This window comes from Vicugna pacos, chromosome 1 (assembly GCF_048564905.1).
Source record: "Vicugna pacos chromosome 1, VicPac4, whole genome shotgun sequence".
NCBI lineage: Eukaryota > Metazoa > Chordata > Mammalia > Artiodactyla > Camelidae > Vicugna > Vicugna pacos.
In genome coordinates this window covers 42,668,608-42,695,041 of record NC_132987.1, presented here as the reverse complement: position 1 = coordinate 42,695,041, position 26,434 = coordinate 42,668,608, and the positions used below count along the sequence as shown (strand labels likewise).

The following is a 26,434-nucleotide window of genomic DNA, read 5'->3' as shown; positions in this document are numbered from 1 at the left end:
CAGCCACAATTACTTTATGGCCTTGAATATGTCACTTCACTTCTCTGGTTTTTGCTTTCTTTATGATACGTGTGCCCTATGTGGTGTCGAAAAGATTGAATGACGTGAACATTGCAAATGTATTTTAAAGCATAAAGAATCTCACAGTTTGATAATATATAATAAGTAACTTATTGTATGTCAGTGTTACCTACCCCTGATTAGAAAACTCACATCAGCCAATTGGGAGAACGCACTGAATGGGGACTTTTTGGGAGACATATAAACCTGGGGAGTCTACCTGCATGGTAGACAGCAGCGTGTTCTGCATGATACTGAATCGCTCTCTGTCACCCCTATCCTAGCCAGTGTGTCCCCCAGTAGCACAGGCAAGGAGCCTTTGGGCGAGCGGGCAGGCATCCCTCATGAAGAGCTCACATCCACGGTCCTGCAGTCTCCCTGCCAGTTTACCAACACCGCCCATCAGTGCCCGTTTCCTTCATGCTTGTCTGCTTGTCGCCCCACAGCAACAGAGGCGGGAGAAGGAGCTGCGGAAGCAGCAGGAGAGGGAGCAGCGGCGGCACTACGAGGAGCAGATGCGCCGGGAGGAGGAGAGGAGGCGCGCGGAGCACGAGCAGGTACAGCTGGGGCCGGGGAGCCCCGCAGATGGCCCCCGCGTGAACACCAGCACCAGCCTTCTCTGGGGTGTGGGTCACCCTCTCTGAGGTCTGCTCAGTTTAAGCAGGCTTTTACTCTTTCTCAAGCAACTGTTCCCACCTATTCAAGAAGTCAAATGCACAACCTTGGCAGAGCCCACCCGGCCAGCCTGGCTTCCTACCCAGGCCAGAGCCCCTGACATACCTTGATATTGTGATTCTGCCAACCCTGGGTGTCTTCTTTGAAGGTAGCACTGAAGCATGATACACGAGCCAAGTCCTGCTCTTTCATGGCTTTTGAAGAGCTTTCCTACTCCTGCAGCCCTGGGCTCCATGACTTTGAGCCATCGATGCAGACCCCACTCTCTCTCTGTTAGAATCACATTCTGACAGTGCAATGAAACTGCAGGATGGTTTCGTTACAAAGACAGTGCAGGGTGGCATTCAATCATCATTTTATCCCTGCTGCTCGCACAGGAGCCTCTGGACTTTATGGCGTTGTGAATTCCAGGTAGCCCGTGAAGAGGAAACCTGTAATGAAAAGCCTTAAAATACAGCTGGGTTATCAAAACCACATAGTAACAGCCACGCGCCAAGCTGCGCAGCTGGAGGGCTTGTGCTTTTGACTGCGCTGAAATGCTTTGGCTTCGGTGCCTTGTGCCTTTCCTGTAAGAGAGGAGGTGTCTGGGTATTTTTTTCCCCCTTCTTCCTTCCACACTTTCCTTGGCAGCTCTTGTCACCTTTGAAATTACTGGTTCTTTTTCTCTCTCTCTTTCTCTTGTGGTGTTCCTCTGAATTCTCTGCTGCCTACCTCTGCAGGAGTACATCAGGCGACAGTTAGAGGAGGAGCAGAGACAGTTAGAGATCTTGCAGCAGCAGCTACTGCATGAACAAGCTCTACTTCTGGTAATGGGAAAGCGGAGCCAGCTGACCTGCTCAGTGTGCATCGCGCGCGTGTGTGGGTGTGGGTGTGTGTTTGTGGGTGTGGGTGTTTTGTCTTCCATGCCAGTCAGGAACAAGGGATCTTCCAAGCCTCATGGACCTTGAAAATCTAAAACTTAATACGTTTCCTGACGCATTGTGTTGGGTTTTAATACATTTAATACACTTGTTATGAATTCTTTATTAACTCCATCTATTCGTGAAGCCTTAGCATGAATCCAGCCTTATTATAAGTTCAGACCATTTTTGAGACCCACTGTATTTGTTGTGGAGTAATTTTTAAGGTCATTTGCAACATGCTGGAATATAATCACAGCAAAGTGCACCTCTTCCATGAGAACCCACTCAGCTCTGTAGTCATATTTCATTTGCAGACTATTAGTTTTACCCTTACGATGGGAACATTGTGTGTTCCCTGCTCATGCCGCTTCCACTTGAAGTACTTTTTTATTATTATTGCCCTGCTCTCCAAATGAGTTTCTTGGTGTATCCATTTTTGTTTTTTTTTTTTTAACTGAACTTTTTATTCAGTGGCACTGTGATATTTTTCAGCCTGTACATAAGCTTGCTAATGGCTTTTGTGGGTCCAAGTTTTGTTAAGCAAAAGATGATTTAGGCAATATCTCTAGCTACTTATTTATCCTTGTACTTAATTGTACATGTTTGAATGGTTTAATTACTAAGCCAGGAAGAGGATGTCTCCTTATAGTAGTTGTGTGCTGACCATCCAAAGGTCTTTATTATTGCCACTTTCTTGGTTGCAATTCATCAGGGGCAAGTCACTTAGCAAAGGGTGGTGTTCTGTAAGGGTTGCCAATAAGACTCATGTTTTCGTTAAATGTCGCATTCTATGTAGATGCTACCCTGAGGCTGTAGCATATCTCTGCGGCACATCCTGATATCCTCCTGTGGTTCTGTCGAAATTAAGGCCCTTTGTTATTTATCATCTCTTCTGCTTCCATTGCATGCTTCACTGCTACGGGCGCATGGTTTCTGTATGGTGATTTAGCCTTTTCTTTGCTCCCTTTTCCTGATCTGGACAGGAATATAAGCGCAAACAGTTGGAAGAACAGAGACAAGCAGAAAGACTACAGAGACAGCTCAAGCAAGAGAGAGACTACCTGGTTTCCCTTCAGCATCAGCGGCAGGAGCAGAGGCCTGTGGAGAAGAAGCCCCTGTACCATTACAAAGAAGGGATGAGTCCTAGTGAGAAACCAGCATGGGCCAAGGAGGTAAGTAAGCAGCGTGTACAGCCAGGCCCAGTTGGCTAGGATCTTGGCCGTAATGAGTTTTTCCAGTAGAAGTAGAGTTAATTAAACTAGTGCTATCAAGTTGGAAAAGAATTACTCATGAGACACACATCCTTTGTTTTGGGAAGAACCATAACATTATTTCCATAGAGAATTGGCAAGGCATCTAATCCATTTGTGGTTCTTTTTGTAAATAACAATAGGAAGTAGAAAATCCTTTTCCTTATTGGAACCCAACTGAGTGTGTGGCATGAGGATTTTTAGTGACTTCTCCATGGAAGATGTGATTGAAGATAACGAATTCTAGGTAGAATCATTCCCTGTCTGTACCTAGACCCTGAAACTGATCATTAGTATTGTCACCAACATTCCATGATCTTTTGTGATGCCAGCGAACACACAGTTGGTCCCAGACTTTGGTTGTGTTTCACTTACAGCGTCAGTGGTCATTTATATTTCTTGTGCAAATATTTCCAAAGTCTTGGTCCTTCCTTTGTTCAATGGCTAGACTAAGGAAGGATTTTTGGAAACTTGGCTCTGTGATGAGCAATTTTTTAAAATCTAATTAAAAATCATTTGGATGGTAAAGAAAAAAAGGTTCATCACGAAATGAGTACGGCACACAACCAAATAACTCCAGCCAAGATCAACAACCCTTCCAGGGAGTCAGTGTGTCAACTCCTGTGCTCAACACCCTGCTTTTCAGTCCTGTCATTAATGTGGCACCTAGTGATTTCCTTTATTTTCTTGTGAGCATAACTCGTCATTCAGAAGGGTGTTTTATGTTACTTTGTATTTTGTTCTAGTATCTTCAGGTATTTATTGCTAGAGCTTATTTCAAGTTATCTAGACTACTCCATTACCAGAACCACATTTCTTATATAAGATTTTATTCTTACAAGGTTTTCTTTTCTGTTTTCTGTTCTATCTGACCCATAGAAATATATACAAACTGCTTAAAGTTATGTTGTCCTAATGTTGATAATGGTTGTTCATGGAAAGGAGAAGCTACAAGGGTTTAAAAAATTCTTGTACTCTTATGTATTGTTTAAATCCTTTATAACGATCATTTACTAGCTTTGCAAAACGAGTAACTTCTTTCTTTTAAAACTTAAGACTTAATCTGCAGAGAAAAGCGTTTGTCTCAACGTAAAGAGCTTTTGGTCATTTTCCCTTCGAGTCTGTAAGTGTGATTTGCATTTACCTGTGTCTGTACCAGAGGCCTCTTTCACCGAGGTCAGCATCCAGTTTTGTGATCCTGCTCCCAGGTACAGCACCGGCCCCTTAATAACCCGCCTGTTCTTCCAGCTAAGCAGAATCTCTGTGCTGTGAAACAGCAGCTGACCTGCTTCCTGGCTGGCAGAGAGGTGCCGCCTTCCTCCACCGCTAAGCCATTTTCTAGCCATGCCAGGCTGAAGCCCTCAGCTAAGCCAGACTCACAGCTCCCCATCGTGGCAGGTGTTCAGAAGGCTGAAAACCTAGCCTCTCCTAAGCTAATGCCCGTAGCACCTGCAGACATGAATGATTCCAGATCTAGACTCCTGATTGAGCATCCCTCACAGAAGAAAGATGGACCAGTTTGTCCTATTAGACTTGATCTTGAACATCAACTGAAGCCTCAGGAAGCCTCAAGGACCACAGTGAGATCAGCAAAGCAATCTCGCTCCCAAGGATGTAGCCCCAGTCGAGAGTTAAGATCTCAGGTCATCTGTGTGTCGTCTCCCAACGTCTCCAAAGTGATGAGCCCCCCGTTGTCCATTACTGCAAGCAAGGAGGGCCCGAGAGACTCATGTGGACTTCGGGGCAGGCAGGGTATGAATTCATGCATTCATACAAGCACCCCAACTCCTCTAAGAAGGCTGCATTGTTAAATGACCTCGTCTGGGTGTGTGACCCCTAGCTTTCAGCGCTCCCAGCCCAAGCATGAATTTAGAGCAGAGACACCTACAGATCACATTGGAGAAGACTGTGATGTCTTGCAAAGCATCGCAGAATTTCTTCTGTCCCCCGTGCAGCTCCCTCAGGCACAAATGTACCAGAAAGGAGGGGGAAACATGAAGCAGTTTCCACTTCCTTCCTTCCACCTCTACCCAGCAAGTTCTAATTTGAACTTAAACGTTTTGACATCATTGTTTTCTAGTCACTATTTGTCCTCATCGTTAAATTTCCTGCCCTATCCCCTCTGTTCAGAACTAATTCACAGTTCCCCAGCTTTTAGAAGCTGTGGCATTCCTGGGGACAAATCTTCACAGATGTCATCAAGGCAGTTTTCTAGACCTCCTAATTCCCCTGTGCTTCCCAGACGGGCTCCTAGCAGTAAAGGAAACATAGCCGTTGGGTGTGCAAACAGCATGGCTGTGTCATCGAGCACCCCCGACGGGAGGTTCCCCAGCTGTCCTAAATCTGGGCCACCTCTGGTGGGTGACATCTTCCAAGGTTCCTGGCTTTTTAGCAGCTGGTGCTCTTTGGGCTTCGTGTACTTCTAAACAGGTAGAAACATTTTTTTAGGACTTCATACTTAATCCTATCCTCTGGGGTGTGGTTAACATCATCTAACTTCCAGCTAACCACCTATCTATTCATGGAACAGTTCCCAAGTCTTTGAGTGGGTGTTCATATTTTAAAAGATGAAACATTTAGATAATAGAATGAGTGACAGTGCTAAATTGGAGACTGGAGCAACTGGTATACAAATAAGAGCAAATAATTGCCTTAATTTAATGCATCATTTTTTTACACCCACTTCTTAAAATGGGAATAAAAAGGAGCGTGAGGATCCTTACCTTCTTGATCTTTCAATGCTTCTGATCAGCAATGTATGAACTTTTCTTCTAGAGCTTTATTTACAGTTTACTTTTCTTATAATAGAGAGGTGGGTAGGGCTGAAAGTAGCAAACAGTAAAATACATTTCAAGACTCGAGGTATGGACAGAATTTCTAGCTCAGCAGTATCTTAATTATCAACTGATGAAAGAACCTGGGTTAACCTCTCTTTTGGAGGTAGCATAAAAGCGACCATTATCATTTTCAAATGCATCTTCTGTCAGGATATATATGTGAAATACCTTCACCAGGGAAGAGTGGGCAGAGCTATGCCTGGTCTCCTGTGATAGAGGGTCTGGGCTTTTTGCCCCACGTGCCATTGAAAACACCACCCCACTGTCTTCCACCCACAGCAGCCTCTTCTGCATTCTGCTACAGTGTTTGTTTTCTAACTCAGCTCTATACCTTTCATCAGGATGATTTTTCCTGAAAAATCTGCAATTATTGGCAGATCTTATTGAGCTCTTCTCCCTCCCCTTTTACTCAGTATTCTAGTTGTCCTAAAAGGCACATTGACTTTGATTCTCAGATGTCAACCAGAAAGGAAAAATTAATGCCACTATTCAAAGGAGGAGTTGAGGGCATGCTCACTCCTTTTGAATGCTCTACCATCTCTGGATTGGAATGGAAGTCAGATTTGTTCTGTGAAAACATCAATATGACATCTGTTAAACATTGACAAAATTTGAAGTTCCCCCCAACACACACACTGGCACTTTTATAAAGATGGCTATCCCTTTTTTTTTTTTTAATAATGCCCTTCTTTATAATGGTGCAAATTCCTGTTGCTTAAATGACATGTGATTGTCTGGGCCTGGCAGTAATTTTTTAAAAAACGTTTATCCCCATGCTGCAGTGACAGAATGCTCTGTCTACAAGAGTACTTCATGAGACTGTATTTTAATTTTTTTTTTAACACTCCATCATGTTCCTTCTTGGTGATGCATGCCAGTCATCTGGCCATGGTTTTATTTGGCAAATAATGGGCCAAAATGTCTCTTTATATCCCATCAACCCATTGGACTTTGAAATCCCTCTACCTAAAAACTCCTTCTCCACTTGTTTTACATGTGTTGCTTTTTTTTTGTTTTATATGAATTATTTTATATATGAGGTCGCAAATGACTATTTAGAGAGTTTACAGTTCTTCTCCCATCTCTCTCCAGTTTCTGCTTCTCTCTCTTAAGATTTAGCATAAGAGAGACCTGGCAGGAAACGGGAAAGAGGTTGTTTGAGTTCCAGTCATTCCACTTCCTGTGGCTGTGTGCCCTGGTTAGTCTGGTCGCCATGCTGAAGTGCAGCCTCCCCATCGGTACTTCCCGTCTCAGAGTTGGGAGGATCGTGGGCAGCCACGTATATGAAGGTGCCATGGAAACCGCAGGCACTGAACAAATGCGTACGAACTATGATATTCAATGTATTTCCGTTTTGCTCCCAGGGCCATGGTTGCCCGCAGGGATAAGTGTTCTGTCTCTGTTGTGTCTGGCTTGGATTTCACGTGAGCAGTTCACATGCATTCCCATCTCCTCCACTTCCCCCTCCCTGGTGACAGCTGTCATTTCCCATCTCAACTTGCTAAAGATTTGCCTCATTCCTTTGGGGGGGCACTAATTAGGTTTTACTTATTTATTCATTTTTAGAGGAGGTACTGGGGATTGAACCCAGGACCTTGTGGATGCTAAGCAAGCGCTGTACCACTTAAGCTATACCCTCCAACACCCTTTTTTTTTTTTTTTGCCTCGTTACTTTTAAGTTATGTGCTCCATTCACCTGAAGAGCTATACTCTTCTGTGGAATCATTGGTTAGGAGTAGATCTTAGGAAAGTGGACCAGATCCATCTCCTTAGGCAAGACTGCATTATAAGCATTCTCTATGAATGAGAGTCTCCCGTCCTCAGAGGTGCCCCAGAGAAGGGGCAGCCCCAGTCTTGCCCAGTGGTTTTGCCAGAAGACAGCATGACACAACTCTTTATGGGACCAGTGAGTGCAGGGTCAGAGTACCTAATGAGGACTTAAAAGTTGTTTGTTGACTTCTTTCTCTTCCTCCAGCATTGCTAGTAAAGACATATAATCAAACTGTTTTGTTCAGTTGGAAAAAAAAAAGAGAGAGAGAGAAAGAAATTTCCCATATGGTTGTATTCCATCCACCACATACTGGCTCTTAAGTACGGCTTTCTAAGACCTGCATAAACTCCATGGACCCTACAATCATAGAAAGTATTATTAAAATGCACCCATATGACACAGTAAATATATTTTTGTTGTCAACATTGTAAAAATTACTTCTGTAATTTTGTTTTGAAATTTTCTCTTAGCAGATATTCATTATTGCTAAGGGAGACATTGGAAGCTATGAATTATTTTCAAATGTACAAAACAATTTAACAATTGACACTGATAGAATGTTTACACGTATGTATGTTTCAATGTATTTTTATTTATTTTGAAAATTTATTTTGAAATCTTGCAATCAACACACTTATTGTCAGGCCTTCTGTGTTTATGCAGCATTTATACATCTCAAAGGCCTTAGACATCGCTCCCGTAGTTCCCAATAGATGACACAGCCCTGCCTGGAGCAGAATTTTATTTCTGAGACCACAGTTATTTTTTTCTTTCTCCCTATAACGCTGTAATAAATAGTATAGCATTTCTGCAGAGGGGATCCAAACCTCTCCAAAGTTACTTTAGCTCTGATATTAAAATAAACCTTCCAAGGGGGAAAAAAATGGATTTTATAGTAAAATTAATCAGACTCTCCTAAGATTGTTCTCTATATTCATTGATAATCTCATCAAGTGTGCGATCCTTTGTAATATGTATCTTTTGTTGTCATGGTCTGGCACCTTGCCACTATGTCTGATGCCACTAGTCTTTTCTGGTGGTTTTTCTGCTATTTTACATTTTCTTGGCAGCAGGAGGTTGGGGCAGAGGCTTAGCTAATAGTTTTTTTTGTTTGTTTGTTTGTTTTTGTTTTTTTTTAGTTTCATGAAAGACAGATTGAAACATATCTTGATTGTAACCCAGTTTTCAAGCTTATATATTCTTAATCTGGGGGAGGAAAAAAAACACTTTCTTTTTTGCTCACTTACTATTCAACTTATAGACATAAGATGTGGTGGGTCAGGAGTCAGGCATTTTCCCAATATCACAATAAGCAGAAGGGCCTGCTCCTGGACACGCTACGCAGCTTCCCCCCCATCCGTGTGAAACTGTCATTAGGATATTTGATTTGATGTCTTTGCTCCAATACTCATGCTATTCTTTTGGTGTAAAAGCAACAGGCAGTAATATCATCCTAAAGACTTTGAGAAAAGATTTTCTTAAGATAGAGTAGCCTGATTCCTCATTGTTACACTTGTCACATAGATTTTCAAATTTCTTCAAGCAACTCCAACCCAGGAAATTTCACCACATTGGACTCAGCTGGAAATAATCTTCAGAGTGGAACAATAGATTATTTACATCCTATATTTTAGAATGGTACAAACTGAAACGTACTAATGGTAGGATTTAGTGTGTAAACTAACTGGTAGAAGGCATAGGAAATGTTACCAGAAGTACATTATATCTCAATGACTAATTAAACTCATTTACTGCCCATGGAAAGCAGCACCTCCCCTTTGTGCCCTGTGCATTTCTAACGACAGCTTTACGGCCATGTGGCCCGTGGTCCCATTAGAGGCAAGGTTGCTTCCTTTACTTGAGCCTTGTTGCTGGCAGTTGCCAAAAGAATTCTTTACCTCAAAAATGGTTTCTTTGTTCAAAATGTAGTCTTAGGGAACAGATTTTTTTAACTATTATTTTTAATGTACTGTCTCTGAATGTGGGTTTAAAACAGTCTGAGGAGGTTTTACACCTAAAAAAAATAATGACAAGTATTTTTCAGTCTCTTACAATATTTGGTTCTTAAATGTCGATTAATAAGTGGCTGTAGTTTGGATAGCCAAGTAATAATACGAAAACGAGTTTGAACCTCTTAGATTCCTGACCTCAGACAGCAATGGTTTGGTTGGTGAGTGTTCAGGTAGTGAGGGTGCTCATACGTGTGATTTATCTATTAATGATCTAAGAAAACAGCTACTATTTGACTAACTTCAGTGGTCTGGAAATAGGCACCTTCTTTTCAGAGAGTCTAGTATTTGGAAAAGCAATACGTTACATGCCTTGGTGTCAGTTTATATAGGGCTGTCTTTGCAGAACTTTTTCTTCTTTGTGGTCTTACCTCAAAGCTGGCTTGTTTTTTCCCCTTTTGCTTAATGTGCTAGCCAAATGATTATTGCTGATATAATACTTTGCACACAAACATACACAAAGTATACATGTTCTGGTTTCTATTCCTGGCTTATTTGGTATGTGGTAAGCTTCTGGGACATGGAATTTTAAAACCAAAGTCAACTGGATGCCAATTGGGTGTACCCCGCACAGCCATGGTGGGAGAAGAGGTGTTCAGAGCAACCCTAAATAGAGGCAGAAGGGTGGTTTTCTATACTGTAGGACATCTTAACACGTTAGCATGTTTGTGGTTAATATGAGAGCTTAAAAAAACAGACTCACTATGTGAGACTGAGTCTGCCTCCAAAAAGAGTCGAAATGGGATGGGGGTGGGTGGGAGAGAATAGCTCTTTTGAATTTGTATTTCAAATCAGGCAGTAAAAGGAATGAAGACTCTTAGCTGCTACATACAAATGTGTCTTGAGGACCTTCCTGTAAGTTCCTTGACAGGCTCTTGCAACACGCGTAGCAAGTCTACAGAAGAGAGTTAAGGGACATTGGGGTGGGGCACCTTGCCCTGGTGGGTGTGGAAATTACAGCTGTCAAATTGACCCTAAAGAAGTAAAGGACAGGATAAGATGGATCTGGAAGAAAAGTGCTAGACCTCTTGAGGTTGTTGAAGATTGTAAATCAGGTCTTACGGGGTACATTTTGTTTACCTAAATTTTCCTTTAATTTGTCCTGTGCCGCAGTCTGCCTGCTGCAACTGGGGGTAACTTCTACCTGTAAAGAGGGCCTTCCCTCGTCCTGGGAGCCTTCCCTGGGAAGCACTCCGATCAGTTATCCCCTCCGGGCTGAGAGAGACTCTGCAAGAAAGGAAAGGACAAGGACATGAACCGTCCAGAGAGGAGAGAGGGCTGGAGGACGGAGAGGAGGAGACACAAGAATGAAGGCTAAGTGTGGAGAAGCTGGGGGAAGAGGAGATGGTGGGGCCGGGAAGCCCAGGCTGGAAATGGAAGGAATGCAGTGTATTTTAGAGAGCAGGGAGAGACAACTGAAGAGAAAAGGCCCTTAGGGGAGAAAAAGAAAATGACCCAGGAAATCTATTTAAGTCAGGCCATGCTCCTTAATTGAGACGCCCACTTGCCCACCAGGAGAGCATGTGACGAAGTGGAGGCGGTGCACTCGGCCTCATCCTCTTGTCAGCCCTCCTGGGTGGCCCCCCCTTTCCCATGAGTCAACTCAAGGCAGTTTTCTGTTTCCCCCCAGCAGTTGTGGTGCCCCCATAGTTGCCTCGCTCCCTCCCTGGTCCCGGCTTTGTGACCATCCGGCAGGACGGTACTCCCACTGACACAAGATACACTCATAGGCAGGTCCCAAATTCCCAGCCAGCAAAAGAGCACAAGATAATGGGTGACGGAAGGGTGATGTCTTAAGTGTTCTGTGTGTTTTTCATGCCAGTATTTACTCTGACCAAAAAAAAAAAGCTTTTTTGCAAATTCTCGATGCAGAGCAGACATGGAAAGTTTGGGGTTTATTTTTAATGAATTGATCAGGGGGACACAAAATGGCTGTGCAGCTGACTACAGCAAATCCTTACGAGGAAGTAAATCGGCTTCTGTCTGGTGAGCATTGAGGCATTCTTTTTTTTTCTTTTTCTTCTTTCTTTCTTTTTTTTTCTTTTTTTTTTTTTTGCTTCTAGGTAGAAGAACGATCAAGGCTCAACCGGCAGAGTTCACCTGCCATGCCGCACAAGGTTGCCAACAGGATATCGGACCCCAACCTGCCCCCGAGGTCGGAGTCCTTCAGCATCAGTGGGGTTCAGCCTGCTCGGACACCCCCCATGCTCAGACCAGTCGATCCCCAGGTACATTCTCCCTCCCTTCCACTGGGTTTTTCAGCAGGATATGCAGTTACCTAATAAAACCTAATGAAAGTCCAGGGAATTGTAACATGGATTCAGGCTAAGGACCAGCCAAAGGATGGCTTTTAATACAGAATCTCTAGTTAACACAGAAGGCCCCACTGAATGTGAAGGATAAAGGGAGGATGAGAAAGAAAAAAGCACCATCCTTAGCTTTGAGCCACCCACAAAATCACTTCTTGGTAAACTGGCTTCTCTGGAGACCCATAGGAGTTCCTGCCAGGTCAGAACAAGCATCCTTTTAGTTAAAATTACTAAAACCAAAATTTGTATAGACCTTTGATAGATACAGATTATCATCTTTTGTTCCCTGGGATTTTGGCAAGAGCCTGAAACTGGAAAAAATGAAATGGACTGGGTTAAGTGAAACGGTGTCTTGTAAGCCAGTGGTTTTCAAAGTGTGGTCACCTGGCAGCAGCACTAACATCACCCAGAAACCTGGTGGAAATGCAGATTCTCAGGCCCATCCCAGATCTGCGGGTCAGCAACTCTGGGGATAGGGCAGCCTGGCGGTCTGTGACTTAGCAGCTTTCAGATGATCCTGATGTGCTTTAAAGTTTGAGAACCACTGTTTTAAGCTATTTGAAGAAGAAAAGAAGATTTCTCCACTTTTACATAAGGAGGACGTTTCTAGAGGTTTTAGAGGATCTTTAAAATTTTACATACCAAAATGAAATATGAATTGAAATGAAGTATGAAATCTCATGAAAAAATAAAGATAATGCAGCTGTTTTCACCCAGATGCCTTAAATTTCTGCCAGGCATCCACCTGTGTTACTAGTTCCACAAAATATTTTGAGGTCACTTTTGATTTCAGAATGCCGTTCAAATTTAAGAGTAGTGATACAATTGAGGATTCTTGGGTTTCAGTTTGCCTTTAGATTATGAGGTCCAAGATTCTTCAGTACTAGACAGCTTAGCATGTCTTTCCGTTGGTTGGTTTTATCTGTATACAATTAGTCCAGACCTAACCATCCATGGGGTACATTTTTATAGAAACTTCTCTTTTAACATGCAAATATCCTCCTTTAAAACCCCTAACTTTGACCTTTTTGGGTACTTTTGCCCTATAAAAAAGGGAAAACTTGTGAAACTTTATAAAGGGATTAAGAAGTGAAGATGTAGATAGCCTGGTGGCAGCTAATCGGATTAAGCATTCTTCAAGTGCTTCCATTTTTTATTTTTATTTTGGGGGCTCTTGTAAAGTAGGTTTGTATTTTGTACTACATATTTTTAGAATAAGCTTTGTTTAATGCATTTAATTATATTTAACACTGGTGTAAATTCAATTGCTTACAGTCCTATTCTGGCTGAAGGGGATCATTGAGCCAAATTGGACTTTGAGAATTTTTTCTGAACTATAATTAATAACAGTCCGGATTTCAAACCTAAGCAGGTCTAAAGAGGCTGGGGCAGGGCTGCTCCAGGGGTTAGACCTCAAGGGCGACAGGAACTGGACCAGGCTGGTAGAAGAGGCTGTGGAAATGCCCCCTGCAGTCTGGGCGCTGAGATTTCAGTCCAAAGACGGTCTGGTAGGTCCCTTGCACAAAGCAGATACTAGGTTAATGTTTGTTGAATTAAGTTTCATTTAGAAAGTACCCAGCCAAAACTGACTGGCCACTTTCCACATGGCAGGCACAGTGCTAGACTCAGAGATAAGAGATCAGACATGGCTCGTGTCTCCAGGGAACTTACCTTGGTGATGGAGGAGGAGACAGGCTTACATAAGCACAGACAATAAAGTGTAAGCAGTGCTAATGGTACAAGGTCCCCCAAACTCTAGATTTTAATGATTTGTCTTAAAGAGCCACATTCTTACCCAAAGACTGCATGTCTTCCCTGCATAAACAGCGTCAACATATGCCAAATTGTGAGGCTTACAGCTCTGAAAGAAACGTCCAGGTGTCAAGAGATATATGATCTCCCAACAGGTGAAAACCAGGTCCCCAGAAAGCAGGGCAGCGTAGTTGCTAGATGTGTGGGCGTGGGGTATGTGTAGGTTACAATCCGGAAACAGCACGTTTAGCTGTGAAATCTACTTTGTTACTTAACCTCTCTCTACTGTACATTCTCATGTGTAAAATGAGAAAAATAATTGTGTCTGTCTCATGGTGGATTTAGTGAGTTCATAAGAAGTAAGATATTCAGAGCAGTTCTTGTTTCATGGAGCACTCTCTAAAGTCAACGTTAGGAAGTTTAAAGGAGGAAGTTCGTAACGTTAGAAGAGAAGTGCTTGTAAATAGATTGTTTGGCTGGTCGGTAAATATTCACAAAAAATGTTATTGTTATTATCATCACATTTATTTCACCAACTCCTTAGCAGTCCCAAGTCCATCGTTTAATTCTTTGCTAGGAACCCAGGTTCAGCCCTACAGCTCTAAATGGGAAATTCGGGAGCGCTTTTAAAAGGATGCTATAGAAGCTGTGGTGGGCTCTTGTACTCCAGTTCTTTCTCCCCCAAATTTTATCTTCCCTTCCGCCGAGTAAGGTCCTAGCTGATCTGCTCAGTAATGCTGCTGTCATGCTGGTTTGCTGCTTAGATCCCACATCTGGTAGCTGTGAAATCCCAGGGACCTGCCTTGACCGCCTCCCAGTCGGTGCACGAGCAGCCCACAAAGGGCCTCTCTGGGTTTCAGGAGGCTCTGAGCGTGACCTCTCACCGCGTTGAGATGCCGCGCCAGAACTCGGATCCCACCTCTGAAAACCCTCCTCTCCCCACTCGCATTGAGAAGTTTGACCGAAGCTCTTGGTTACGACAGGAAGAAGACATTCCACCAAAGGTAATGTTACCACGGCTTTTATCATCATCACTGTCATCGTCATCACTGTAATTACTACCCTTGTTCCAGACCTGTCCTCATAGTGAAGACCATGACATCACCAAAGCATCGTCCCCTCTCGTGTTTTTTTGGTCCCTTCTCATTCCCAAGCTAAGATTTGGATTGTCATTTATCACTTCTGACCTCCCTTTTCCCCAAAGAAATGGAAGCTCAGGTAGATTGATTGACTTGGAAGCATACATCCTGTATCCAGGATTAGAACTCTCAACCCGAAGCATTCCAAACTGTTCTTTTACTCTTCATATTAAGAAATAGAATAATATGGATATTTTCCATAGATGACTTAATCTCTGTCTGGACAAATTTAAAACTTCCAGATAAAAAGTAGAAAATCTATTTATTCCTGTTTTTAATAACACAAAGTGAAACCAGATTTCAGGTGTTCACAAGATCGTATTGCACTTAGAATAGTTTAGTTGGCTCCACTTAAGGAAGGTTCCTACTGAGCCACATTGTAATTTAATTCCAACCTTAATGAATTACTGAGGATTAAACTGTAGGGCAGAATGACCAGTCATCCCACTGGACAGAACAACCCTGAGTTTGGTTTCATTTGTTTAGTTTTTGCCCCTGCCAAGTTATTATATATTACAAAAAAAAAAAAAAGTCCTGGAATGAGACCATGCATCTCATTACAGACAACCTGGAAGTATTTCAAAATACTGGAGAATTTTTTGCCTCAGATCCTTTCCAATTCAGGATTCCCCTTTCTCCTGAACTCATCCTGAACAGAATGTCTCACACTTTCCTGAGATCAATACCACTGTTGATCCCAGGAGAAAAAAAAATACTTTTCACCCAATGATTTTCAAGTATTTTCCCTCATCTTCCTCTCAAAAGGATATTATACCAGGATTTTCGTTATTTTGAGAGTGGAATTAGCAGATAGTGGCTCTTTTTGTTGGTGTCCTCCTCTTGTGGAAGCAGAGATACCATCAAGAAAGGTCCTTTAGGGAGCAAAGTTCAACCTGGAAAATAGGGTGGGCAGAGGAACAGACACGAGAGCTGGAGAAACATTTGAGGGTGTTGGTCCATGCTCTAAAAATGCACAAGCACACGTTTATGATTCTGCAAGAAAAATTTAGAGTGATACAAAGATTTTAGCTTTTTAGTAATTCATTAGACTTTCTCTCTACAGCTGTTTCAGTTTAGCAAATGAAAAGGGAAGAAGAGTAGTAGTAATATTGAACTTGAGCAGGCGGGAACACTGATAGAGTCATTCTGCTTCACTTGGCTGATTTGTCTTTCTAGGTCTTTATCTTAAAATGTATTATAATAACCAATAGAATTTGTATCAATGTTAAATATCATTTAATATATTAAACAATAATATTAAAACAAAGCCCAATTTTAAAATGTCTAGTACAACTGACAAAAGAATGGATAAAGATGTGATCATATATATATATATATATATATACCACAATGGAATATTACTCAGCCATAAAAGAATGAAATAATGCTATTTGCAGCAACTTGGATGGACCTAGAGATTATCATATTAAGTGAAGTAAGTTAGACAAAGACAAATATATGATATCGCTTATATGTGGAATCTTTAAAAAAATTATACAAATGAACTTATTTACAAAACAGAAATAGACTCAGAGACATAGAAAATGAACTTAGGGTTAACAAAGGGGAAAGGTGGGGGAGGGATAAATTTGGAGTATGAGATTAACATTTACACACTGCTATATATAAACTAGATAAGCAGCAAGGTCCTACTGTAAAGCACATTGAACTATATTCAATATCTTGTGATAACCTATAATGGGAAAGAATTTGAAAAAGAATATATATATACGTGTGTGTGTGTGTAACTGAATCACTTTTTCTACAACTGAAACTAATACAACATTGCAAATCAACTATACTTCAATTAAATAAATAAAAATGAAATGTGCTATAAAGCTATCTAGTACAAAATACAAATCCATTTTAAAAGAGCCTCCAAAAATAAATAAAAATTAAAGCACCTGACGAATGTTTAGCTCAACTAACTGTCACAGGTTATCTTTGCTTTCATTTCCTGGTCACGTCTCATAAACAGTTTTTCCTCTTCCTCATGTTGAACTCAGTTGGCGCAATTAACAGTATTTTATTTCATTAAAAAATGTTTCATAAAATGAGGTGTATTTGAATTCTACCTTAGACCCCTGATAAACTAATGATACATCTTCCCACTCTACCTCACAGTCTGACTGGTACTCGCATAGTTTTGTTTTTTTTTTTTTTGAAGACCGTCTAGGATTTTCAGTATTAATCCTGTTTTGTATTATGCTTGCATATTGACCTTCCAAAGCACAATGTTTAGGGGTTCGTTTTTAATTTGTGACTACAAGTTGATCAGGAAGTGGAAACACTTCAGGATCCCTTGCAGTAGCTTCTCTGAGCTCACTGACGTGTGGCTTCTGTCCCAAGTCCTAGCCCGATACCCTAGTTTCTCACCAGATTTCATAATCTCCTTATCTGTTCATCAATTGTGTTCTGAGTTAAAAATGGAACTCAGTTTATCCGGATGGCTCTCATCTGATGCAATTTCCAACGATCAGCTGAGTTAATGATACCCCAAAGAAATTTCTGGTATCCACCACACTTGTGCAAATGAAGGAGGTCAATTATTTTTGCCCAGTGAATCAAAATAATTAGTTTGCTCTGTTTCTAAATTTGTCTTTAAAATTAAGGACTGTACTCCTTAATGTTTGCTGAAGGTGCCTCTTTTGTTTGATGTTGTTTAGAGAGTTAAATATTTCTTTGAGAAATAAAACATGTTTCTTTCCTGTTTCTGATAGTTTCTGTATCTCTTGGCAAATTGTAGAAAAGGAGTAGGCTGCTTTTCAGACAGTCTCCTCTGGAAGCTACTTTATGGAAAGTATTTCTGAACTCTGGTTTTCTTTCAGGTGCCTCAAAGAACAACTTCTATATCCCCAGCATTAGCGAGAAAGAATTCTCCTGGAAATGGTAGTGCTCTGGGACCCAGACTAGGATCTCAACCCATCAGAGCAAGGTAGGGAAGGAAGATGGTTAAGGTGAAGGGAAAAACCCCCACCTACTATGGTCATGATTGCTTTCCTAAAACATGTCTTCATTCTTTTTTCACTTCAGAGGTATGTTGACTGGCCACCCAGACTGTAAGCTTTGGTGGGCAGGACACACGCCTTTTATTTCTTCAGTAGCCTTTCACAGAAATCAGTGTATGGAAGTGGGGCTCATGAATGAACAGATGAATGAATGAATCAGGGAATCAATGAATGAATCAACCCAGAAGCCAACTGAGTTTACCTTAACTTGACAGTTGTTAAATTGTAGGGGGAAAACTACAAATAGAAATTTGGTTGCAGTATCCCTGACCATTACTTCAGAGGCCACTTCATGAAGTCAGCCTGACTTGAGGTGATTTTTAGCATCAGGTCAAGAAATGTGCCCTGGGAACTATTGAGACAAAGTAATTGCCAAAGAAATGAGAGAGTGACCAGCTGCAGGGCTTCCCTAACTTGGCAAATTACAGAAGGACTCGTTCTTATGAGGAAATTATGTCTTTGGCATTAGGGAGGGTCACTGAAATACAGTCATGTTACCTCTGTTGCTCTGTGCTCGCCTAGAAAGTTCTACCAGCTGTATTCCTACAGTCAGGAAGCTGCACCCACCTACTGCTTGGTGTAGGGGTCTCAAGAGAAGCTGGAAAATAAACAGTATCCTTACAGTATTTGAGCAGATTTTATGTGGTGACTGATGCTGTTTGCTGCTCTCGTTCATCAAGCTTCCCTCGGATTTTTCACAATGAGTAGGCTCCTTTTTAAGAGCAGCTGAAATAGCACATGGCCTCTGCTGAGACTATAAAAAGGATCTTGGGCAGGCTGTTTTATTCGCCTTCGTTGTGTTCATAATAAGCGGAGGACTCTCTCTTGCTAGTCAAAGAGAAGGGGAGACTGGAAATGAAGGTTAGGACTATTTGTACTGATCAATAAAATAGGGAATGCTTTTGATCATAAAGCCTTAATGTTTCCCTTCCCATGAAAAGCCTTATGAAGGAGTCAGTCCATAATTAAGGTGAAATGGTACTAAGAACGTTAGTCCCTTTATGGCAAAGAAGCTGGCCAGTTCTGAGTGGAGCTGCCAATTGCAGGAAGCCCTGAATGAGCCATTGTTTGTCTCACGACTTGTCAGACTCCCGCTGAGCTGGTATTGCTACGCAGCCCTGGGGAAGCCTGTGGACTGGACTGTGCCCAGGGAGCCAAAGGAATGTCAGCCCGGATTGCTGGCCTGAACTTTACCCGTCTGCCTCTTCCAGTGGTGATAAGTCCCCAGTTATCAGTGCTTCTTGCTTCTTTGAACCCTGCCCCCCAGGCCATGTTCCCTGGATCAGTTGCTTATAATTTTCATTGCTGTAGATCAAGCATCACTTCAACTTTAAGTCGTTTCCCCTCTAACAACCAAAGAAAGAGAACTATTGTTTTATAGTCAAATGAAAAGCAGCTCTTTGTTCCCTCTGAAATGTTTAATTTTAATGACCTTAGAACCCAAGATAGCTGCTGTTTGATGGTCAGTGGCTTGCAAAACATGTGCTTTTCCCCGGGAACCTCTTAAACATTGTACTTTGTCCAAAGAATGCAGACCTTGTGAAGACAGCCAACCCTTTCTGCTTATGGTGAAGGTAGGGAGGAAGTGAGCTAAGAGGTAATAACTGTTTACCTACAATGAAAGCCGGAGGGACTGCAGGGAAGGGAAAGATGGAGAATCCCCCATCTCTGCCAGGTGGAAAAATCCTGCCCAGCAAGTCTACTTCTTGCAATCACGTATCTCCAAGTGACCAGTATTTAAGATGTGAATCAGACTATGCAACTCTTGATTGGATTGCATTTTTAAATGTTTTAGGATTCGGTATATTTACCATGGTAGGGATGGCTTTAGTTCAGTTTTGCTGCATAATAAAGCACGCCAAAATGTAGTGGCCTGGAAGAGTAACGGTGTGTTATTTCTGATGATCCTTTGGGTTGGCTAAAACGTTGTTCTGCTGGTCTCACCTGGGCTCACTTATTGCAGCTGCACTGGAGCTGTACCTTTCATCCTGGAGTTCTTGACTGGTGATTTCAGGACAGCATCACAAGAGGGAAAGCCCCAATACACAAGCTCTTTGGAAGCCTTTGCTTCCATCGTCTTTGCTAATGTCCCATTGGGACCATAAGTCGCATGGCCAAGTCCCCAGTCAGTATGTAAAGGAAATACCCAGGGACATGGACACTGGGAGATGCGATTCACTGGGGGGGCATTACCGTAACACAGAGACTCTCCTACTTTCTGTTGGTTCCAGTGAAGTCCTCATAGTTCTTTCTGTAGCATTTGTCAGACAACTGTCCATCCATAAAGCTATAAAAAAAAAAATGTTTCTTTAAATTTGTCCTTTGCAATGCCGTATGGACTCCCAAATGCCTTCTGCTGTCAAGGTGATCAGTTGAGTTTAAATCAGGATTTGATTTGTTCATTTTTTAAATTTCTGTTTAAAAACATTCCATGTACTTTAACATTTAACTTTGATTCATGTGTTCTTTTAAAGCAAATTAAAATTTGATTAAATGAGTATATTCGGAGTATGAAAAGATTGAAATTAAGCCTGTAACACCCAGTCAAAATCCAGTGACTAAACGCTTAAATTCAAAAAATAACTCTCTGTCCCATCATGGCTCGTTCGTTTTCACTGGCTGTGTCACCAAAGAACAAAGTAAAATGAATTTTGGCAGTCAGCCAGTTAATTATAGACTTGGCCCAAGTATTTGGGCCAAGAAATCACTTCGTAATCCTAATTTGCTGTTTTGACTTTTTATATGACTCAAGTAAATGGAATGATTTTCACTTTGCTGTGTGTTTTATAGACCAAACAGCATTGTCTGCAGGATGGCAAATGTTTGGACTAAGAGTTAGCATTTAAAGAAATCTATATGAATGTTTTCAAGTCTTTACACATTTGGATCTGAGTAGGCTCAGTTAGTATGTGAACGAGAGAAATCTCTTATTTCATGGAAGTCTTCTGAAATTGAGCCCTTCTAAGAGCATTTATCTCGGGCCCCTTGGCCCCAAGGCCAGACCAGATGACTACAGAATAAGGAGGAGAAAAATATGAACAATGTGACATTTTCTCAAAACACTCATATTTTATCCCCAAAATAAAGAAGGTAGAAAAGGCATTTTAAAGTTTTCCCTATTTCTATACATGGTTACACTTCCATCATACTCCGGCAGCAAAAGTAGCAATCTATCAAGATCAACACCCACACTGGTTAGCTCTGGTGGGGCAGACTTGGGCTAATGAGGCCCAGGTCAGGGATTTAATGCTCTTGGGATCCAATTAGCATCACACGGAGAGAGACCCTGAGCCCCAGTCAGAGATGCACATTTATCCCTGCGGGGCTGGTTCTGCTGACACCCAGGCCCCTCTTTTATACCAGGACGGCCCTGGCCCAGGCCTTATCATCTCATATGGCAGCAGCTTCCTCCCTGCCTCTGTCCTGGCCAGTGAGTGATTCATAAACTGGTCCTGGGAGGTCCATTTTCTCTGCCAGCCTTTACAGACTATTGCTGCATAAGCCACCCATTTCTTCTGACGACCACCCTCCCATGGTTTCCTAACACAGACGTGGTACTCAGAGAAGGCGGTGTCCTCTATACCAACGAGCCCCAGGAAAACCCCAGCTGCTGTATCTTTGCTCAGGCTGTTCCCCCAGCCTTCCTGCTCACCCCTCCAAAGTCTAATCAAGTCCTGTCTCCTTCCTGACACCACCCTTGACCACTCCAGGCTGCATGCATTGTTCCCAAACTCCAATCTTATTTACAGACCCTCAGTCAGCGTATAGAGTTTTGCCTTGCTGTCTGTTGTCTCCACAGTGCATGTCTCATCCCTGGGACTATGTTGTAACTTGCCTGCCTGCCCTGTGCCCGGTGCCCTCCCCTATCCCTCATACTGGTCCAGTGGTCTCACAGAGCAGGTGCTTAATGGAAAGGTTTTGGTTAAATGATCAAAGGAGTGTGGCATTCGAACAAAGAGCTGGACCCTGCTACCGCAGCACAGCCACCAGGGGAGATGCTCAGAGCTCACAGACCTCTGTTCTCTCGATAGATTTTTTTTTTTTACTATGAAGAACACTACATCTCCACAAAATGAGAGCACCCACCAAGGAACTTCAGTATGCCCATGGCCCTTACCTCAATGTAATTTTTAGAAAAAATATTTTTAGAATGTATTAATTATACTGAAATAATTCTTGACCACTACTGTTAAATAAAAGAAGACAATGAGGAAGAATTCATTACTTGGGAGTAAAAGAAGATAGGATTGTTTCTTTATGAAAAAATGAAAAATCTAAAAGGTGGGCATTTCAGAAGTATTACACATTTATCGTTTTAGGTATTCTTCAAGTAGAGGGAGGGGGGATGTTGCCATCATGGATCCAAATCTATTTCAATCATTTGGATGCTAGTAGTATCACAAAGGAATGCCATAAAAATATCAAAAATTTTTAAAGTCTTCCCTAAGTTTACCAACACTCACTTCTGCAACTGATTTTACTGTTAGCTTGGCTTAGCAACCCCTTTACCATAAAAACTTAAATGGTGAATATTGTCATAAATTCTACATTTATATGATCAAATTACTAAATTATAAAGATATATTTATTTTAACATATGTTTTGCAGGACCAGCTATGTCTTCCAATAACCTAATATTTAAGAATTTTTTAACTTGACCAAATGGCTATGCCAAATACATTACCCCAAAGCAAGGCTCTTGTGTTTTCGAAAGTAAATTATTTGGTTTAGTTGCTGCTGTCATGATGCCATTTTGTGGTCAGGTTTTTATGGACTAAGCTGCAAGTGTCTCAAGTGAAGGGGCCATATTATTTTCACATTTATATGTGAAGCATCTGACACCCACACAGTGCAGACTGCCTGGTACCCACTTGAGACGCTCGAAATGGGCAGAGCAAAATGAAAGCAGAGAATTACATTCGAATGTGATATCTCACTGCATTAAAATCATAGTGCTATGATGACTCTGTTAGTGGAATTCTCTTTGGGGAAGGAACTGAAGATGATGAAAACCTGGAGGGGCCCATGCTGTTCCCTAGGCGGTTGGACGGCAGTGGGTAGGAGCTTTGAATTTCAGGTCTTACTAAATTATCCACTTAGGCCCAACATTACAGAAGTCTAAAGGAAAAATGGAAAGGTCTGTGACTTACAAATTAAACAGAAAGAGCTTACTAGAAATTTTGAGAATGCTGCTTATTTTTATAACAAGATCATAAAAATCTCACCAGTTGCCTCCCACCGCCACTGCTTAGATGTCTCCTCTTCCGCACAAGCCCCTGTGATCACCCCACGTGGCCTGGGGCCCTGCTTCGTGCTCCCATATTGCCCTGTGCTCACTGCAGGCAAAGCATGAGTGAAGGTAGCTGTGTGTGTCAGGTTGAGCTGGCAGAGGGCACGGCTGTGTCTTGTTCATTACCGGATCTCCCTGCCACATATAGACCAACTGAGTGAGTGAATAAATAGCACTATTTTTGGGGTAGTAACAATATGAGGATGAATAATATAGTTAGGCTTATAACCACTGGGGGCTGCTAGCCTGCCAACAAATGAATTAGTTCTTGATTTAGCACTTAATAATAATTACTTTCAAACACACCTCCTTTTGATAATGGACAATGTATATGAAGACTTCCTGCAAGAACTTTTAAAATGCAAAGATATCACTAGCTATGTGAGCAGAGAACTTAAGTCATTCACAGAAGAGGAATTACAAATAACAAATAAATGTGAATAAAAATTATTCTACCTCAACAGTAATTTTTTTAAACTACACTAAAACAGCAAGATATTATTTTTTTACATATTAGTCAGCTGTTCATAATAAAGTCCGGTAAGAATTCAGTGAGAATTGGCAGCGTGTTTATACATTCACATACACACATATGTGCACATATATACTCCATTTCATGCCCTTCCACCCAAGAATTCCAATTCCAGGAGAGATGTGGTTGAATATTTGTATGCATCTAGATGGTTATTTCGGTATTACGTGTCATAGCAATGTATGGAAGCACCTAACGATAGAAGATTGGTTAAACTAATTCATCTATATAATGGACTGCTGTGCAGCCATTATTGTTTTTAGAAGCATAAGAAGCTCACAGTGCAGTTTAAGAGGAAAAAAAGCAAGATGCAAAATTGAATATACAGTGTGCTTCCATACATATGAAAGAAAAAACACTAGAAGATGATATATCATATAGTGAAATATAGCTGAGTATCTCTTGATTCAGAGATTGCATGCTTTGCTTCCTGATTTCTAGCTTTTAATATTTTCAAGTATTTTCCAAGCACAGGAACAGGGGTTTAAAGAAACCTCCTTTGAAGAGCTGCCATTTCAGAACTAATGCATTTGGTGTGATGACCCAAGAGTTGGGTCAAGAGTTCCTGCCGTTCTGATTCAGAATCCACAGAGGATGGCATGATTGTTATCACCATTGACCCCTTTAATGCATGGTCGCATAAGCACTCTCTTTACCCCTTTGCACTGGGGATGGGACTGGAGGACGCACGTGTCCTTGAGAGTGTAGTCACTGTGCTCTGCTATCTGTGCAGTAACCCTGACCTTCGGAGAACCGAGCCCATCTTGGAGAGCCCCTTGCAGAGGACCAGCAGTGGCAGTTCCTCCAGCTCCAGCACCCCGAGCTCCCAGCCCAGCTCCCAAGGAGGCTCTCAGCCAGGATCACAAGCAGGATCTAGTGAACGGACCAGAGTTCGAGGTAAGCTTTCCCCTACCTTTCCAGGACAGCATTCCCTGAGGAGGAGAGCCATGGACAGGGAATCGGGTGACTTCCTGACTTTGTGACTTCTGGTCCTGGTGTGACCACTGCTGTGTGAGGCTAAAAGCCACTTAACTGCTCTCAGCTTCAGCTCCGTAGGAAAGGGGACCACTACCCCCAGTTGCATGTGTGACATCAGTGTGAACTACGCCCTTTCTCACTGCAATACCAGTGTTTTCCAGAAAGATCACAGATTACTGGTCTTGTTTGAAAATATAATCATCAGTCACCAGAATTTCCATTTTTATTTGATTGCCTGGTTAGTTTCGTGAACCCCCAAGTATCTTCTTCCCCTTGTGTCAATAGTCCCTTTTCGTATTCCGAACATAATTCATAGTACCAGGTGTTTCTCAAAGTGAATTCAGTAAAGGCTAATGTAGAATAAATATACATTTGAGAGAAGATATAAAGTCTTTGACTCAGAAAATATATTTGACTCTCCTGGGTACTCCTATTAGAGAGGTAAAAATTAGCTCTTCTGACCATTTAATTCAAGTCATTCTTCATTGTTTAGTTTTCATTAGTGAGGAAGCTGTGAAAAACATTAATATGGCCAGCTAATTATACATGATAACCTATTGTTTCTAGCTAATCAAAATGTGCTCTTCCTGAATAACCTTCTTCAGAAGGTAATTTTGCTTCCAGGTAGTAAAGACCAGGACTTTTTAAAGTGCAGTTTGAAAAACACTTGTAAATTACTCTGCCTAGTGAAAACCACCAATTCTTTATTCTTTTTTAGCCTCTTCATTAGACGCAATCATAGTTTAGCTTCTAATATCTTTTTAAGATTTTAAATAAGTAAACTCACTGCATGTCCATTTTGAAAAGGTGGACGTCAAATGTGTGATGCTTGTGTCTCTGGCGGAGATGTGGACTGGCCTGCGGCCGCCCCAGATGCATTCTTCTGCCATCAGTGGCACAGTCCAGAGCTGTGTGTACTTTTGTGGCCTTGATCCAGATGCGAACTTCCTTACTTCAGAAAACTGCCATTCCTTTACCTTCTTTCTATTCGTAAGCAACTAAATATGCTTAGTTAGAGCCAATGTTAAAGAAAACCAAGCTTAGGCATATCATTTTAATTCTGATTTTTAACTGAGGCTTAATTTTTATCTTCTGTCCTTTGGCCTCTAGTTCTTCTGCGTTAAAAGCACTCCTATATCCCTGGTGTGTCCCTGCCCAGGAAAGATCACCTTAAAACCAAACAAAAGAATCTCTCCCACCGTAAATTGCTTCTTCTCTACCTTTGAGCTCATAACTGAGAAGGATGCTCCTTACTCTGTAGCTGTTAGGGAGCCATCCCTCAACCCTTGCTCTGTAACTCTACCTTAGGGCCCTTCCCTTTAATCACCAACACGGCCTCCTGCCCCCACCTCATTCTTTCTTCCTTAAAGAACCCAGACAACCCCCCCCACCTTCCTCCTCCCATTTAAAAACCATTCCTCCAAATAAAATAGGTTTCTATTTTTGCCCATATTTCATCAAAAGAACTTCTGGTGGTTAAGTGGGAAAAGAAGAAACCAAACATAGAATGTCAACTTAGAGGCTGGTTAAGCACCATCATTGAGACTAGCTAGGACTTTGAGAAATCAGACAGAATCCCAGCTCTGCCCATATTTTCAGTGTGACCTTAGGCCAGTTGTGTCATCGCTATAAGTCTGTGTTCAGCTGTGAGGTAGGAAAACAGTGCCTCATCATTTAGTTGGAGGGAGGATTCAATGAGACAACTGACATAGAAAGCATCGGAGGGAGGGTATAGTTCAGTGATGGCGTGCATGCTCAGCGCGCAGGAGGTCCTGGATTTCATCCCCAGTACCTCCATTAAAAAATAAATAAATAAACCTACTTACCTCCCCCCACTAAAAACATAAATAAGTAAGACGTAGAAAACATTTAGCATTAAGCATTAAACCTGACACACAGTTAGTGCTCAGTAGATGGTGGTG

General features: G+C 41.8%; 1 protein-coding gene across 4 annotated transcripts in view; it reads left to right on the top strand.

The window, feature by feature from the left end:
* TNIK (TRAF2 and NCK interacting kinase) overlaps positions 1-26,434 on the top strand; it is a 357,941-nt gene that overhangs the window by 286,777 nt on the left and 44,730 nt on the right. For 2 of the 4 annotated variants that reach the window (XM_006200805.4, XM_006200804.4), the window contains exons 13-19: positions 507-617; positions 1,455-1,541; positions 2,621-2,809; positions 11,568-11,732; positions 14,330-14,569; positions 17,533-17,639; positions 24,268-24,431. In XM_006200805.4, the coding sequence (XP_006200867.1) occupies positions 507-617; positions 1,455-1,541; positions 2,621-2,809; positions 11,568-11,732; positions 14,330-14,569; positions 17,533-17,639; positions 24,268-24,431 (1,063 nt within the window). The remainder of the gene's footprint in view (positions 1-506; positions 618-1,454; positions 1,542-2,620; positions 2,810-11,567; positions 11,733-14,329; positions 14,570-17,532; positions 17,640-24,267; positions 24,432-26,434) is intronic. The other 2 variants (XM_006200807.4, XM_006200806.4) reach the window with 1 other exon arrangement.